Below are 18,499 nucleotides of genomic sequence, written 5' to 3'. Positions count from 1 at the left end.
AGCGATACGAGACCCATGCCTCGGAGTATCTCTAAAGCAACCAAACGTGTGTTTCAGACTAAGTGCCTGTTCTCCTTCGCTTAGATGACACTGGAAGCTTCTAGTGCCTGAAACCAGATGGTTTCAATAGATTACGTAATTTTGGTTATTTCTGCAGAACGAGCTCTTGCAATACTACACTCATTCTGAATACACAGCATATGAAATTACTGTCAGCCTTGTGAGTACACTTCACATTTTCTGCATAAAAGGGAATCACCTGAACCTCAGATGGAAGGAACTAACCTTATTTTCTGTGTATATTAAATTTCCTTTGACCAAAAGTTTGTAAATTGCTACAGAGATCAGGTACCTGCCCCAACTGCCTGTCTTCATAAGCAACACCACCTAAAGACAAGCACAATGTTTTACTGCTCATCTTGTTCCAAGCTGACTTTTATCTCGCAATGAGGTACATTGTTTTATACACAGTTCCTTTTTCTCCCCTCTGGCAAGATAAAAATCTACGCATTTTACAATGCTTTTATTATACACCAAACTTTCTTACTACAGTACTTCTCACTATAAAGCCAGCTCTGATATTGTATCAAATCAGTGTAATGTAGTTATGTAGCATAAAGTACACACAGCCCTAGGATACAAGCTGAAATGTGAGATAAAATGATTTAGATCCAAGAGATACAATACGTGGGATTTTTGTATTGTAAATTCCTGGCTGAAAAGTTTCTCAAAAATTGTATTGCTCATTCACATTTAGCAGGTATCCATCACAGACTTTAGATGAACTTACAATGAAAACGTTTATATTTCTGCATGCACCTCATGATAGCTAAATATAGACACTGTACTTCATTCAGATTCTGTCACACACCCAAAACATTTAATAATGCAGTCTGATGCCTCCAGGGTAAGGGAGAATGCAAATAAGATTTTGTTTCCTGCTTCACAGATACTTTCACCTCTAGATATTTGTTCCAGAAGGATACTAATCACAGGAAATGACCTAAAAATAATTAGTGTTTACAATTATACATACTAAATAAAGAGAACTAAATGTCGCTTGCCAAGTAGTTTTATATATATTTTAGGAAGTCTGAAAATGCAAAATCAGGCATTTTTTCCCCTGAACAGTAATGAAAGACGGTCATATAAACCGGAATCAGCCCATAATGGGCTACCAGCAACTGTTCCCTTTGCTGAAAAGACTGAATCACGCACCTTCACATAAACAAGTCCTATTAACCAGCTCTATTTTTTTAAGACTGAAACTAGGCATGAACTGTTAAAAAAATAAAAAAATCAACTTTTCTACAAGCATCATTTTGATCTCAGATAAGATATTAATCTGGTTGGTGAGTTACTACTTCCAAATCCAGGTCTAGGCCAACTCTGAAAATTCAAAGACAACATAGGCCAACAGCGAAAGGCAAAACGCCACAGAAAACCGCTCAAACAGAACACACCATTAAAAAAAAAAAAACCCAAAAAACCAACAAAACAAAGAGAGATTCCAGAAAAGGTCAAACACACATTAAATAAGGTGGGGTGACCAAAAGGCAAATTAGGAAAGACCCAATTTAAATTATAAACTTAAACCTTTGTGATGAGTCCAATAATCTCTATTTGCTCAATGAGCACCTCACTCTTTAGAAACAAATGCTGGCCAACCCTTCACGACTTCGGCAACAAACAGGGGAACAGGCCAGTAAGAAGAGATGTTACACAACCTCAGATCTGAAAGTTCGCACAAAATATTATTAACAGTAGTACCAGCAAAAAGCCAACAGGAAGAATGGCTAGCCTGACTTCTTAGAATGAGACAAGAAAGGCGCCAATTTGGACATGCAAACTGCACATCTGAAACAGCTTACAGTATTTCCACATTCTCACAGGATGTTGTAATTCAGGGTGCTTGTGCCACACAACCTTGTAGATCTGAATAAGCAACAGCTTGCAGTAAATTCAAAACAAACTCATTTCCAAGAATAAGATGTTTTCCCACAGATACGAGCAACAGGCTTCCAAGAGTTCCAGCATCCCATGATGCCTGGCTGAAAAGTTTGTAACTAACTGCCAAAATGATCACACACTAAAAGAGAAAAAAAAAGCCCCTTACATTTAAACACCAATAAAAAGGAAAACAATTTACCTTGCATTTGTTTGCAAAATCCAAAGAATATCTTCTATTTGCTTGGAAAGACTGTTTCAGAGTTAAATGATTTTATATACATATGCATACATATATACATTTATTTATAAAGATCTATAGTGACATTAACCATGAGCATGATATTTATGCTAGCATACTATTGTATTTACAGTAATACAATAAGATGGTGCTACACAACTAAAATGCCCATAAAAATGTTTCGTTTTACAAGTTGCCATACAAGGCCATACAAATAGGACTGACTGCAAAGTGTATTCATATCATTAATCAGTAAGAAAACAGTTTACTTGATTGCCACTGTGATTCTGGTATAGGACTCCTAAAGGATAGTAAAACTCACATAATTTTTCATTAATGCCAATGTATCAGAGAAAGAAATGACTTTGGCTCAGCTTGCGGGACTTCTGCTCAGGAAGAACACCTTTGATGGGTAAAATGAGCATGCAGAGGAATCGGCAATCAACAATTTAACATTTTCTTTACGGGCAGACCAGCACTGTAATAGCAGTAGGCAACAGCTTACAAGGAAGCACCTGAGATAATTACTCCTAAACATCCTTAGGTATTTTTCAAACCTCATTATCTGATTTAGATGGTTTAAACCTTTTAAAATAGGAAAATAATATACGTAAGTGCAGCACATTATCAGATGAAAGGTTTAGTTTTTCTTTTTTTTGACAGAAGGTTTTTGTTGGTATTGCAAGTTTCTGTTTACTTTTTTAAAACTGAGATACTTCATTTTGAAATGAAGCTTTAAAATTAAAAAAAATATATTTTACATTATGGTTCACATAGCAAAAACATATGAGACTCAAAACCTCACATATTAAAAATCCTAATTAAAAACCTCAATCAAATTTCACCACTAGGGTGTATTTCTTGCCATCGTGTTCAAAGTATTGAAGAAGTTACTGCGTCACTGCTTGCTTTTGCCACATTCAGCAGATGGGATACATAATCATACAAAGTATTCTTAATCTGCTCCGAGGGTAAGAAACTCAGATGCTCTAAATAACCAGAGAGGTTATTCGGGCAGATTACGAGATCTCACGTCATCAGTTACAGTCTCAGCTGACCGGATGGTAACTGGAAGTTGAGAAAACACTACCACTGTAATGCAGTCCCCAAAACGCTTCACTGCTCTTACAATACCTATTGGGAAATTATTTCAAAAACAGTTGCAAAGACAAAACAATTTCTTAGAGTATTTGTCAAATGTTGATGATTTAGTAAGGCAGAGATGGGGACATATTAACACAGGTACACCCATGGTGTATGGGCAACAGTGTCCAAACCAAAGATTTCAATTCATTATTTCAACTCCAGCATTACACTATGTTACTCAAAAGTAAGAATAAACAGAAAACTAACCTTCCACCATCAAAAGAGGATACTACCAACATATTATGTTAGGCTCATTTTTAGCCTTTTTTTTAAAACCCACCAAACAAACACACACACACACACCTCTGGGTAATTATTTTGCTGTGTGATGTCTTGAAGAGATTAATGCATCTTTGTTGCCAATCATCTAAGATGAAGTGAATAGTTCTACCAAAAAATACAACTTACTCTAGGATGGAATGAGTTGCAGCCTGTGGATGGTAACGGTACAGCAGGAGGCAATGGTTTACTCGAAAGACTTTACCGCCCTTTTGGATATGTTTATAAAAAAACAACAAATCTTCTGGAACACCCTGGAAGAGAAGCAGTTATTTCAAACTAGGAAGCGACCAGTATTCACAGTTACATCTGAAAACACGTTTGCTTTTTCTGCCAAATGAATAACGTTTAACATCATTTTATTTGTATTCTCTCTGTAGGTCACCATGAAGTTATCTAATGGGTCATTAAATAAACGTATCTGTAGAAAAGATAAAAGCAAGCAGTGCTATTTAAAAATGAGCTACCGCTGACCACAAGGACAGAGGTGGAAAAATAAACATCATCATTTAATTTCAACAGGGATATAAAGCTTGGTACAGGTTAGTCCCAAAAGAGAGCAGCCCAGCTGCTGAACAGTTCACGAAGCCTGAAATGCCAAGTAACCAAATAGTTTACTGAAAAGGATCAGTGACTTCAGAAGAGTGGGTTTTTCATTTCACTGGAATTATCGTTCTTTCTTTGGTTGCCAAATACGTACACTGGTCTCCACTAAGGAAAGGTGAATCAGGCCCCATAACAAGAGACCTTATTAAAAGCAACCTCAGAATGAGGCAACATCTGAAAACAACACTTTTTCTTGCAACTTGTTTCCACGGTACGTGTTTCCTAAAGGGACTGCAAGCTATACTGCCAAAACACTGCAAGAAAAAGTCTCCTAGAATTGTGGGTCTATCAGGCTTTAGGGCCTATTAGAGATTTCATATGCAACATTTTTCATCTAAAAATCAGAAAATCTTCATGCCAGAGACACAGTGTCAGAAGGACAATCTTAAAGCACATGGTATTCTATTACACGTCATAACATATGAAGCATAAACCCACCTTTAAAGACACAGCCCTATACTGAAGGTAAAAAAGTAGCATCTATTTACATTTTGCACCTGTGCAAATTCTTGAAACATGGCTAAACATTCATTTTTTCTATGTTTAAATACAGATTTTTCTTTCCTCCAGCCCAGTGTTTAAAAGGTCACACGATTTTATCAGGCTAAAAATATCTGACACATAAAACCAGGTGTGCCAAACAAAATATTTAAGTGTAGCATCCAGAAGAAGCCGAAAGATAACATGTCAAAGTTGAAAAGGAAAAGTAAAAGAAGGGAAGGATATTGAAATACATTTCCTTCTGTAGGCAATACCACATACATGAATAACAGGGGCATAAATCTCAACCTCAATTTTAGGTATTCTATTTCAACACAGAAAAATAATAAGAGCACAAGTTAAAAAAAAAAAAAAAGAAACAACTGAATTTTTTCCCCATTACCCACAGCGTCTGAGTTTCTTCCATAATTAAGAAAAGGAGATGCTCTAATTAAAGTGCTGGACATAAAATCCCTCTGTGGTTTCTTCTGGCCTCCTCGTTACAAGAGCAATACAGTTCAGCGACTGTTTCTCATACCCACCGCACTGAGTGTTCATGTCAGACATGGTCTGGACTGAGCAGCTGGGGGGGTGGGGTGGAGAAATGAGACAAAAAAGCTTTGAACCCTGGAAAACAAATCCAAAACACTCAACCGAACATATGTATCTTGGGAGAAATCAGAACCAAATCAAGCTCTCTACTTTGCAGCTCCAGACTTCGCTATACAATAGATTGATTTAAGGCACTGAATTGGGCCACACTCCCAGATTCTGAATAAAATGAACTCCGATCTGATCGCTTGCTAAGGGCAGCTTATCTGTAGCTATTGTTTGTCTTTGTAGATATTTGTCTGACTCCTAGTTTAGGTGCTGAGATGCGGAAGAAAACTTTTAGAGAACTTCATACAATTTATGCTTTATATGAACCTACTCTGAAAGCCACAAAAGAAATCTGGGGGAAGCTGGAGTAGCAGACAGCAACCACAGTCATCAAGAGTATTAGAAAAACCCAAACTCAAATTCTTTCCATTTGTCTTGTAGCCCTTTCTATCTCTTTCTTATTCTGGACTTTATTGGAAATACTGAGAGTCTGCAGCAAAGTTTAAACGTTTTTCTCTTTTCCAGTCACACACACGGCTGTGTCAGGCTGGGCGCAAATTCTGTAGCACATATAAGCTTACTGCAGTGGTCATATTTTGATTCAGATATATGATTACATCGCACATACCTGCAATTCATTTTCTTTCGGATAAGCGTTTACACTGATCAAGATAACCATTAATATGGATATTAAAAAAGAGAGTTATCGCAAAAGTAAAAGGATCCTTCAAAATGCTGTTTGGTTCTGGAGTGCTCTTTTGCTGTACTTTAACTGGCAGATATACTTTGAAATCAAGTACGGTCACCCCTAGGAAGGAACAGTGGCCTCTCACATTACGAAGCGGCAGCACTGCCCTGCATTTTTCAGGGGAGGAAAGACCTTGACTGTGCTATAGATCCTGCAGGGATGGGACGTCCCATGGCTCCTGAGCCTGTACGTTTGTTGCAATACAAGAGTTTCTTCCCAATTGAGATATATTATCGGATCCAGACGATATTTTAAACACCAGGAATCTTTGTCAGACAACACAGCTTTCAAAGAAAAAGCTGCTTAACTGCTAAAGGGATATTTTAACCTATTTTTAGAAAAGGAATACTCATCGCTAAATGTATTAATTAACAATCCAGAATTCCAGCAACAGGCTACCACAGAAATAGTTTTCAGCATTAATAATTACAATTAAACTGCAGAGTTTACATGTTATTGGACTACTTATAGAATTTTCCACATTATAGGTAAACCCTGGCCGCGCTCATGGGCCTGTCTCACTGGAGGCTGTGCTCATCCGTTGCTGATGACAACTCCGAGGGAAAAACCACAGCCCGCACCTGCGCAGTACTAACCAGCACGTACTACCCAAATGCAAAATCATCGTTCACTTTAACATTTAACACTTTAACTAAACAGGTGAAGGATTTATTTGTGTGTATCCAGTATTTTGGGCAGGTATCTCACTTGCTGCGCTGATGGGTGGCTCAGCAGATGAGGGGATTGATTTTGTATACACAATGGGATGTCAAGCAGAACCTAACTGGAACTAAAGCAATTCCTTGCTCCGGGACCAAACTAAATATTCTGTGATTCTTCTCTTGTGCTCCTCTCATTGCTCTCTTTCCTCACTTGAAGATGTCCCTGCTCATGGCAGAGGGGTTGGACTAGATGACCGTTAAAGGTCCCTTCCAACCCAACTATTCCATGACTCCTAGCAGATCACTCTGCATGAAACAGTACTCCAGCTACAGTGCCCTCAACATACATACTCAGCAAGGAGATGCAGCCCCCTGCCACTACAACAAGCAATTCCGGCTACAATTTTTGCAGCTCCACCATCAGTAATGGTGAGGAGCATTAGAAGGGATGAAGATACTGATCAGCAATTTTTGGAGGACTTTTAATGAGAGAGAGGCCCTCTGTGCAACGCTGTAACCAGCACCGCCTGGTGAGAGATCATGTCGTAGCCCCGGGACGACCAACAGTAACTACTGCAGAACTTCAGGCTTCAGTCTTTATTTTGGTCACTTGGGCAGAACTTACCATTAGGCTGTACAAGCGTAAACACAATATAAGAGCTGCCTTTTACTGCTAGCCCTAATACAGGAGATTGATTGTGTGTCAGAATCAAGCCGTGCCAACTGCCTCATCCATCTCCTGTCCCTCCATTCAGCCTTCTCTCTATCACCTTTGACATGTACTCTTCCCCCGTCCTCTTCAGGCTGACAGGCACTCCAGTAGAGGTGGCAGATCCTTGTGAGCAAAACCAGGGGAGATTCAGCCTATGCAGAGCAGTCTAACTAGTGCAAATGGGAAATCTAACACTGAATATTTTATATTTCAAGAATACATGCATTTATAACAAGAAGCGATGACAAACAAGACGAGGGAAGCAAATCTATTCACACATGAAAAAAACCTTCAGGTTTGGGAAAGCTTAGCCCTTCCTCTTGAGCAGGGGCATCAAGGACATTGGGCTATAACTTGGTACACTTTTTGCAAACCAGACAGCAACATCATAACTGTTGGACAGAATAAGCCAAATTGCTTTCATTCCTCAGAGGAGCCTAAAATCGGTGAAAGGAAAGAATGAATCAAAAAGGAAGTAAGTTTTGATTCCATACTCATCTGTTTCTTACAGGACTTTGGAAGGAGTTTGTTTCATTGCTATTTTATAAATTCATTTCATGCTGCACATTTTAGAACATTCATTAAAAAAGAAAAACATTTCAGTATTAATAGTACGCTACAGTTGGATGAAAAGCAGATCAAATGCTGTGTATTACAACACCTAAGATTAAACAGGAAAAAAATTTCTAAACTCAGAGCCATTAAGCAACAGAGATGTTGAGTAAAAAAAAAAAAAAATCAAAGTGCTTTTTTTTTTTAATTTTATTTATTTTAAACAGGTATGCCAGTAGCTGCCCAACAGCATTTCCTCAAAGTCTCAAGCTAAATCTTGGACTTACAGAAATACCACATACGAAGGGGTTGGTGGTAAGGAGGTGAACAGAAAAGACACCCTATTCTAGAGGAAGCACTCCTGCCTCTGAAACAAGTGCTGCTCTGCCAGGCATTAAACGCTCTTACTCAGCAGCAAACGCTGTTCACAGTGTACTGCTACTGGGGAACAGCTACTAAGCTGCTGGAAGCTAAAACTAAGTAAGAAATTGCAGCTCTTCTCCAATTTGAATGTAAAGGTGAAAAAAATTAGCAACTAAAGTAATTTATCAAGAATTATCCATCGTTCAGTCTTTCACTAACAACAAGTTTTGTATTAAATGTCAATTGTGTACTTCATTTGTAACGAACATCGTCTCATTGAAATTACTTATCTCAAGCAGAAATTATCGTTAATTGAAAATACTCCTTAGTTTAACCTCCTTTAGGATAGTCACCGGAGGTATGCAAGCAGACTAACCACAAGCCAACTCCACATTCAACAGCTATTCATAGCTTCTCTTCAGGATTATCCAAGACATTCCCAAGTCTCATTCTGCAGATCTGTCACTTCCTTTTTTTGGCTCCCATCCAAATCATGTCTTTACATCATTTTGCCTTGATTGTAAGATCTGAAGCCTGTAATATTTACTTCATTGTTTGGGAAATAACAGGCTAGAAGAAACTCCAAAAGACTGCATTCATCCAAACGTATTGGCACAGAGAAAACCAAAAAGATGGGGAAGTCAAATGGAAGTGAGGTTGTAAATTCTATATGCTGATTAATAACAGAATAGCAAAAAATGTCATTAGACATGGGGCATGGGGTGAATTTTCAAATAGCTTATAAAGTATAATTAAACATTGGCTCCACCACTTTTTCTTTCCTTTTTAGATCAAATACTGATCTCTGTTCAGCCTTAACTACACCAAGCCAAAAACGTTAATGCCTGTGTTTTATCCAGATTTTTCCCCAGACCATCTTGATAGGTTATTTGACAGACTGACCATATTTTAATGCGTGTTCCAAAAAACCAAATTCCTACTTAGCCTTTTACCTTACAGGCATTATTGTAACTGCCTGTCTTTCTGGAGGGAATGAAATTTCTGTGCTCTGGCAGAGAAAAATGAAAAAATGCATTAGTTGGCACCCAATAGCCTACAAAGTTATCCTAGAGCTTTGCAGCATGTGCTACAGTCTCCTGTGCACCAAAGGATATTTTGACACCTCGTCTATCATGTTTTTTGTGACCTTTTATCACAAAAATAGATCCAACCGAGCTCCAGACACTTTGTTTGGAGCCAGAGTTTGTGTTCAGAAGGGCCACTGGCTTATGGATGGAATATGCTATTCCATCTGGGGCTCATTAAGAATAATTTTCCCCTGTTTACACTTTGAGATTAGTTTAGAACTTTAAGGCTGTCACTCCATTTTTAGTTTTCATACACTTAAAAGGGAAGGTTAAATACAGAGGTGACAGGAAATCTGGGACTGAGTTGTGGTAAAACTCTAGGGAAGGAAACAAGTGTGGCATATTACAGTTGTAATGTCAAGAATAATAGTGCTTGAATAAAGCCAAGGCTATACAATGCCACATTTGCATGCAGTAGCGTCTGCAGGTCAGCGATGCTCATTTAAACAGATCTTGTACTCAAGATTTCTTGGAGCATTTACCTAAAGCAAGAAGTCAGTTGTTTTAGCTTAGTGCCACGACACACAGGGGACTAGAACAAAAGGACAACATCACGTGCCTTCCCAGTGATCTCCATTTGGACATTAACAGCAAACGAAATCTGTTGTCCACCTGGAGAATACATTTTGGCAGAAGTACACAAGGTCAGTCAGATAGAACTGCAAAATGTTGGGTTTGTATGCAAATTGAAGTGCACTGTCAAACAGACGAAGCAATAACTTTGCTTAGCTAATAACAGGCACCACATCTACTGCTGCAGATGACTTTATAAGTTCCCTACTTTAACACAATATAGCTTCGAAATCTGCTTTTCATATTATACAAGACCATGTAGATTTTTGCCTCAACACAACTTTTTGTGCTGCTTTTGGAGGCAGTTACGACTTTTAAACAATGATGCTAGCTGTTAGAAGACAGCAGATAGTATAGGAGCAAAACCAGTCACACGGATAACGTCACACACTAATTTTCAAGTGTGAGTTCTGAAGGGTTTAGAAAAGTCCTGCCACTTTCAGTAAGGAAGCACGGCACTTTTTATCTGAACCAGTTGGGCAATGGGAAGATTTCTTTCCCTTTAGTTTCCTAAAAAATTAAGTCAGAAATATGGTTCACGTGATTCTCCTCCTAGCAGGGGATACTATTTAAAATGTTACTTTGTAGGCTTGTGACCATTTGTACTGTATAACCTTAGTCTCAGAACACTATTAGAGCTTGCTAAAATCAACTACTTTTAAGTATTTCTGCTTTAATTATCAGAGGTTGCATAACAGCTCTACCCTTTTAGTTAATTAGCGCATAAAGCAAACCTGTCAGGTTCTTAGCCACCATTTCTGAAGAGACTCTTTAGGATTTTGCTTGGACTTGCCCCAGTGATTACATAAAAGGAATACACTTCCAACAACTGCAGATCTTGACCAGAAAGAAATATTTAGTTCGAAAATATTTTTTTAGAAAATCTCTTTCACATAAAGCCTGGATGGACAGAGAGATCATGCATACATGCACACCTACCTGTAATGAAAAAAAAGATTATATCATAGCTTATATATTTATATTCTACCAGTCCACCCACACTATTAACATAAACATCAAATCACAATTTCTTGCATGGAAGAATTATCTTCCATTTGTTCTAAGCACTGAAATATGAAGAACAGGTGTTTGGATTTAATTCCAAATGAGAAATGCAGCTTTTTGGCACGGAAACAGTTTAGCAAATGGAGAAGGGTGAAATGTAGAGATTTGTTGGCCTGTTTCTGTGTTTACTTGCAGCAGTATGACACTTACGAGTCGCACTGTTAAATAATATCCCAAAAATGGAGATGGAAGTGATCAAATTAACATAGTCAGATCATGGGTCAGGTCAGAACACACACACAGAGGGGGGTAAGATCCTTAAGAGCACTCAGTACTAGTTTATAACAGCTCTACTGATACACAGAAAAATCTTCCTTTGCCTCAAAGGAATTCTTTTAGAATGAAAATGAGTGAGTCAGATCAATGCTAAATACTTTTCAGTGCTAAACGCTAAAAGATTTAGGACTTGATTTTGTGTCCTCTAAACTCACCCAGGCCAAGGGGTTTGACTTCATTGCTTATGTCCATTACTTTGTTCAGATCCATCGTCACCCTTGTTCATAGGGTAATTTTTTGAAGGTCCTCCATATCAGCCAGAGTTTAAGTTTTGACATGTTAGACACTTCACAATAGGGACAAGCAAAAGGTTTAACTTATCACTGATAATTTTTAAAACTAGAAGGACGTATCATGCATTCTGGCTGAAAAGTCATTAGGATTAAGATTGTCAGCGTATTACAGCTGCATAGCATAGTCCCTACACAATTACGTATATAAAGCAAAACCAAAAAAAAACCAACCCAAAAAACAGAACAGAGAAAAAAAACAAACCCAAAACTAAAAGCAAAAAGCACAGAACAATAGTCTGTTTAACTTAACCTCTTGAACTTTATCATTAGGCTTGCTGTTCTATTGTTGTTATTATGTTTTCGCTTTGCTTTCTTTTTTGAGCTTACTAACAATACTCAAGAAGTTAGGTCAAACTTCTTCAATGAATGAAAACACAATGATAAGGAATAATAATAAAAAAGAAATAAAGAGCATGGGTCAGCAAATGTAGATTGCATTGGCAGCCAGGCACCATTCCCAGCTCTTCCACTCACCCGCCATGTAATTAAGGGCAAATCTTTTCACCACTCTAAACAATTCTCTTCTCTGTCTGCCGTCTCCTTAAATTTTTTGGCAGCCCAAAGAATAATATTTGTATATCCTCATACATGCATATACACGTATATGTATGTATATATACATACACACTGTGTGGCATGGGGGGGGGGTCTGTTTAGAGGCTATAAAAAGAATAATAATCATAATCTGTTGTAATTTAAATAATAAAATAGGAAATAGCCTTAGTTTAATAGTACTCTAAAAAAAAAAAATCTGCTAAGGCTTTCAAAAAAAAAACCAACCTACAAACCATCCATTCTAGCCCTAAAATCTCACCAAAACCACTGGAAGCGAAACCCCTCAGGTCCAAACCACACAGAATGGATCCAAACGCGTCTGAATCAGATCTATTTGCCAACATATTTCTACTCCTACCACAATTAATACCTCCAACAGACATCCCTGGATTTTATTCCATAAACATGCCGATGAACCTAAAGCAACCAAATTGAACTCATGCAGGAAATCTATAAAGAAAAAGAACACCTAACTGTCAGTGGAGGAACACTTCTCAGATAACAGTCATTTAATTTGTAACCTCTCAGTCCTTAAGGAAAAGCTATTTAACATCTTCCAAACACAAGCCTGGGAACTGAGACTGACAAGTGGATATGAGACAAGTGGTAAATGAGATTTAATGATAGTAGTTCTATGGCACATTGTGACCTCCCCTCCTCCCTTCTTTCTTCATCTTAGGGATATAAATCTTTCCCCTTAGGAGAACGTATTACCATCTCTTTGCCTTCCTGCACCTTTCTTCTCTTCCAGTCTCTCTCACCAAATCTACCTTACCTTTCGGAGATGGTTCATAATGGAACTATGAGCTGACTTTTGTTTAGCTTTCAGATCTACTGTGTCCATTTCAGGGACTGAAGAGGAGCTTGAATGTCTGAACCCTTCTTAAATTTTTCCAGCTATGCTGCCGTATCTAACAAATGTCTTAAATTTATCTACAAAGCCCATCTCAGTTACACCCTCAATCAGAGTTATCCCAAAACAACTGTACTTGGTTAACGACTGTTTGGGTTTTTTGTTTGTTTGTTGGTTTGGGTTTTTTTTAAAAAAAAGTTATATGGTAAAACACAGATATTTTTAGACCTCATTTTTATCTATACCCCTTTGCCTAATGTTTCTTAATGACAGGTTTAGGGCTTTCAGAGGCTGTTAGACAGAGATGGTTCCTGGACTATGTATTATCCATATCATTCGCAGCACTCACCTTTCCACCCTCATCAAATTTTCCCACGTGAAAAAACCATTCTCGAGAACAGAACCAGGTAGGCATAATCACAGTAGGTCCATGGGAGGTAAAAACCTAGGAAAAAGGTGAAAAAGGCCAGTCTTAATTCAAAGAACGTCAAAACCAGCATCTGTTGGGGAACAAAGCAGACCTTAGACATTCACCTGAAATCCTGCCTCCTATATTTAACCTTCAGCAATTTTAAGCACTGAGAAATGCAAATGCTTAAAATTTAGCATGTGCTTAGTGTTTAAGATGTGGTGTACACCAGCACCTTTGAGGTGTCACAGCCCAACAGACTGATCTCCTTCCTGCTTTGTACTCCATAACCTTCTCTTCTATCATAAGTTGCAACACATGCAGAGTACTTCAAACTATTTCAAATTTAGACAGGTATACTGGAAATGACACGTCTATTAATGATGGCAATGTTGATATTGAAGCAAATGAATTGAGAAGAATCTTAAAAAGTTGAAGTTCTTAAACTGAACCCTACAATCATTGTGCACTGATTTACCATTTTATATTCCTTGTCTATACATTAAGGAGGAACTTGCATTGATCTTTTATTTCCACCAAAGACACTTAAATCTTAATGAAGCTTGGACAACAAGATGCGATTTATTCTAAACATTACCAGAGCAGTATAGATTTGCTACCCAGTGGTACCAACCTTAAAAGGTTGTTGTAAAGAAAACGCTTTAGGGACTGAAAAGGGAGTGGCTATTAATTTCATCCTCTCAACTAGTGACAGCCAAGAACTATACAAATTGTTCTTTGCAGCTTTAAACAAACTTGTTGTAAACACAACTATGAAATAAACCAGAATCTGGATTACGGAAGGTAAACCGGTTCCTTCTTTTATTACAAGATGAAGTATCTAGCCAAACAAGAGACTGAACTTGTCAAACAGAATGTGCAAAGTTAAGACAGGAGACTGCGCCTGCTTCCAAGAACTACGCAGGAAATAAAGAGCACAGCCTGCTTTACAAGGGCAGAAGAAAGAACCCTCACAATTACTGCCAGTCTCCAAACACTAATGAAAATGCTGATCTTGTGAGCAGATGATGTCATAGCATGCTGTAGTGGTAACATTAATATTCCTGTAAAGTTGAACTTTTTAAACATCAGTGCATGAATGTACATTTTATCACATGCATCCAAGTATTTACATTTTAAAGGTGTTTCTCTTGATTTCAACCTGGGATGGAGCTCCTTATACTCCTCTTATGTCTGGCAATTGCATTTTCCACAGACAAACACAGATTTAAAGCCCAAATTTTACACACTCGGTTCTACACAGACACTTTGACCAATTCTCCAAGCAAATTAAATTAGAAATCTAATCAAACCTCAACATGTGATCTACTCCCACTTTTCTTATGGTCTGAATCATCTGACCAAGCACAGGCACCCAACCGCAGGATGAAACACCACATGCTAACTTCAGGAACAGAATGATAGAATTTCGCTGTCCGTAAAGGGGTCCGAGGGTGACTCATCTCGATATAGAAACTTAAATTTTTGGCAGTCGTATTTAGTCAGAATAGTCCTATCACTTAATGGCTATGATTTAACACATTAGCAACTAATTCATAACTGCAACACCCTGGCCTTCAGAGGTGCTAAATGTCAAAAACTCCCCCCAAGAAGTCAGTGGGAGCTGAAAGAGTCAAAACAATCCCAGAAAACCAGAGCAGACATGATTAGTCAGTACATGGTTATTAGCTCCACGCTAATTACAAGGGCAATTGAATATGGTCTGAACTGAACAATGACCAAACAGTAATCCCAAAAGAAAACAACAGTAGGGAGAAAAGCTGGGCTAGAATGCACTGCATTGAATCTCATTTCTGAATGAAAGAAAATCTTCAAAAGAAAGTCCTGAGCCTATTGGAACACATGTGTTTGGAGAGGCTAGAATGTTGTTTCCTCAGTTCAGCCAGGTTCATCAGAGAACATAAATGCACTTAATCATAAGAGGTAGCTCAATGTAATTAGTCATGCTTACGTGCAAATGGCATAAATCCCATACATCTTAGATAATCTGCGTTCCATTGACGTATATAGCTAAGTGAAACCAAATAGAACACATGTGAAACACTGAGAAAGAAAAAAAAAAAAAACAATCACTTCTGTTAACATAGATAATGATGATTATATAGTAGACCATCACACACTGCATCCACTGATGTCTTTCCTAAATCACACAGTGCTCTATGGATCACTGTCCGTCTCAGAAAAGATACTAGAGGGGAATCACACAGACAAAGCGGAGACTGATGATGAGGTGGCCAGACAGCCACATAGGATTCAGGGTCTTATCCTTCAAGAAAATCTTTGGACCTGGAACAGTACACCAACTAAGAGCCAATGAACTGGTAAAAAAGCTTTTTCCATAGCAATATTTATAATGCAACACCAAAATAAACTTTAGGAAATTTAAATTTGTGCTGCTGCCACAACAGACAAATCCATCCTCCCCCGTCCCTTGCTATGCTAACAATAACATTTGTGAAGCTGCAATTCTTCTTTTTATTAGCTTAGTTTTGAGCTGGATCTGCTCCCTGATCCAATGAACCACAAAAACACCAGTGTTACCACAAAGGAGTATGTATGAAAACAGGGCACCAAACACAGAGAGGACAGCAAGACCATTCTTTTCAGCAGCAGTATAGATAATTCATAAATAATCTTTAACCTGATAGGGGAAACTATATGCTTAAAGTCTAGATTTAAGGGATGTCTATGTTAATTTAAGAGCTCTCCCACTCCTCCTGCCTCAGGCTACACATCCCAGTCCCTTACAACAGCATTGCCACTCACCTGACCCCACGGTCAGCCAGATCGAGCACTACATCAGTGAGAAAGCAATTAGGTTCTTTTTTTATTATTGTTTTAGTTTTCTGTAGCCTTAGTTGTCTCAATTGGTTCACTCTGGGGTCAGACTAGCAATACTGCTGACATACTGGAGGGGGAAGGAACAAGCTTTGGAGAAGAAAACAAGACCTCCCTTTTTGTTCATTGCCCACAGTTAATCAGTCCAGCTGTAACGTAAAACTGCACCCTCCGTCTGAATCCTTACAGTGATGGGAGGAGAACTGGCTCAGGAAAAACACTAAACTCCTAACAACTGTATTGAAACACTACAGCATCTGCCAAACCTTTGAAAGCTACCTTCAAGAGCTTTTGAAATTTCATCTGCAAGAGAAGAAAAATAACCTCAACCTTCTGCAGTTTGGAAATCCTAAATTTCAGCTTGCTTTAGTCAGATGGGAAGTCCCCTCTGGATTTCTTTTTTTGCCTACTCCTGTCATACACACTTGCCAAGGTGTTAAAAAATGGTCAAATTGGCTGACTCCATGATAAAAACTGCAACTTCTCACTTTGTGAGATTGCCACTCAAGATTTTACCCATAAATCTTTTAGACTGTGGGGACTGGAACAAAAGAAACAAAGAAGATATGGGTAGCCTTCATCTGAGAATCAATCAAAAGCAGAATTTGAATGATGATGCAGCTCTGTAACTGCTATGTTTACTTTTCTTGGAAACATTCTCCAGCACTGCCCAACAAATGTCTTGTATCACCTTGGAACCTCAATGGGTTTTCAGTCCTCCTCGAGGAGTTAATTCAGTGCATTGGAAAGCAGTTTGGACCTGTGAACCTTTCACACACAGCGGTACTGGAATATTAATGCTTAATAGTAGCTGTCATTTATTATAGTACACGGTATGCTGTAAAGATTATCCAAATATAACCTAGCGGAATGAAACGAACTTGTTAAAAACTAACTACAGAGGCTTGCAGATGAAGGTATAAACCTGTTCAGATTTAGAATTCCCGAAGAACACAGTGTTGTCATAACCAAATTGGAATCCACCTTCAATCAGTTTCCAGGTGATGGAGACAGGCTACTATTTCAGCACCATATTTGTTAAATTATTTAGAACTTTTATTGTCATCTGTCCTGGTTCCGGCAGGGATGGGGTTAATCTCCCCCGGAGCCGGCAGGGGCAGGTATTCCATCCCACGTGAGCCATCCCGGGCTATAAGAGGCGCTGCCGGGGCGAGGAGAGGAGTCGCCACTCGGGAGTGGGCTGCAGCGGTGCAGGTCCGGTCGGTGCGCTTCGCGGCGGTACTGTAATCGCGTTTTTGTCTTTTCCTTTTGCTGTTCTGTTAAATTGCACTCTTTTAACCCACGAGTTTGGCCCTGTCGTTTTCTTTTTCCACGACTGTGGGAGTTGTGCGAGCGGCTGCGTGGTTCTTTGTTGCTGGCTGAGGCCAAACCACGACAGTTCTTTTTGGCGCCCAACGTGGGGCACGAAGGATTGCAACAACAAATTTCTTGTATTCATTTCCCATATTGGTTGGATAGATGCTGGTTACAATGTTACTTCGTTTGTTTGCGTGTCTGTGCTTTGCAAATTCTTACATGCTCTATCTACTCCCCGTGATGCTGTTTGTTATCTCGTGGAGAGGGATCAGGGCTATAATTTTGCTGTCATTTGCAATTTCAGCTTATGATATGATAACATCACTATTGAAGTGGCTTTGTTGGGGTGTCTATGCGGTATTGCTGTCTTGTCCGTACCTTGGTTATCATCTTTCAGAAGTTATTAATAATATCACCCAATCTATGGGAGAAACAGGGGGAGATACTTTCCCCAGCTCTTTTGCCTCCCTTTTCTCCTTTGGGCCAGATATGACACCTCTTGAGAACTTTGAATATCCTTGGGATGCTCAAACCAGCATGTTTCTATTGCTATGCCTGCTGAATGTTTTTCAGATCTTGTTTAGGGTTAAGCAACTGTTTAAGTCTACCACCCAGAGATCTGCCCCAAGGCTGGATAGTCAGGGGTGGCATGGCATGTGGGAGAATATGGGCAGGTATCTAGAGAATTTCTCACCTCCAATGGTTTGGGACTTCACCCTCGAACAACTCCAGGACCCTGATAAAGTAATAGAATATTTGAAAGGAAAATGCTGTGGCTACTCCAGAGAGGCACAACTTACGGCACTGTGCTGGGCCCTGGCCAGTATCTACCAAACACTGCTCAGTACCATGCAAGACCCTCAGGGGAAAAAGAG

The 18,499-nt window shown here is 38.8% G+C and overlaps 1 protein-coding gene across 1 annotated transcript in view; it reads right to left on the bottom strand.

Annotated features, from left to right (window-relative positions):
- The window catches only part of B3GNTL1 (UDP-GlcNAc:betaGal beta-1,3-N-acetylglucosaminyltransferase-like 1), a 114,759-nt gene that overhangs the window by 6,507 nt on the left and 89,753 nt on the right, over positions 1-18,499 (bottom strand). The window contains exons 6-7 of the mRNA XM_009880014.1: positions 13,389-13,484; positions 3,743-3,867 (exon numbers count right to left, since the gene is read on the bottom strand). Coding sequence (XP_009878316.1) covers positions 3,743-3,867; positions 13,389-13,484 — 221 coding nt within the window. The remainder of the gene's footprint in view (positions 1-3,742; positions 3,868-13,388; positions 13,485-18,499) is intronic.

This window comes from Charadrius vociferus, unplaced genomic scaffold (genome assembly GCF_000708025.1).
Source record: "Charadrius vociferus isolate BGI_N301 unplaced genomic scaffold, ASM70802v2 scaffold532, whole genome shotgun sequence".
NCBI classification, from domain to species: domain Eukaryota; kingdom Metazoa; phylum Chordata; class Aves; order Charadriiformes; family Charadriidae; genus Charadrius; species Charadrius vociferus.
Note: the sequence above shows the minus strand (reverse complement) of the source record. Positions and strands in the feature narration are given on the sequence as shown.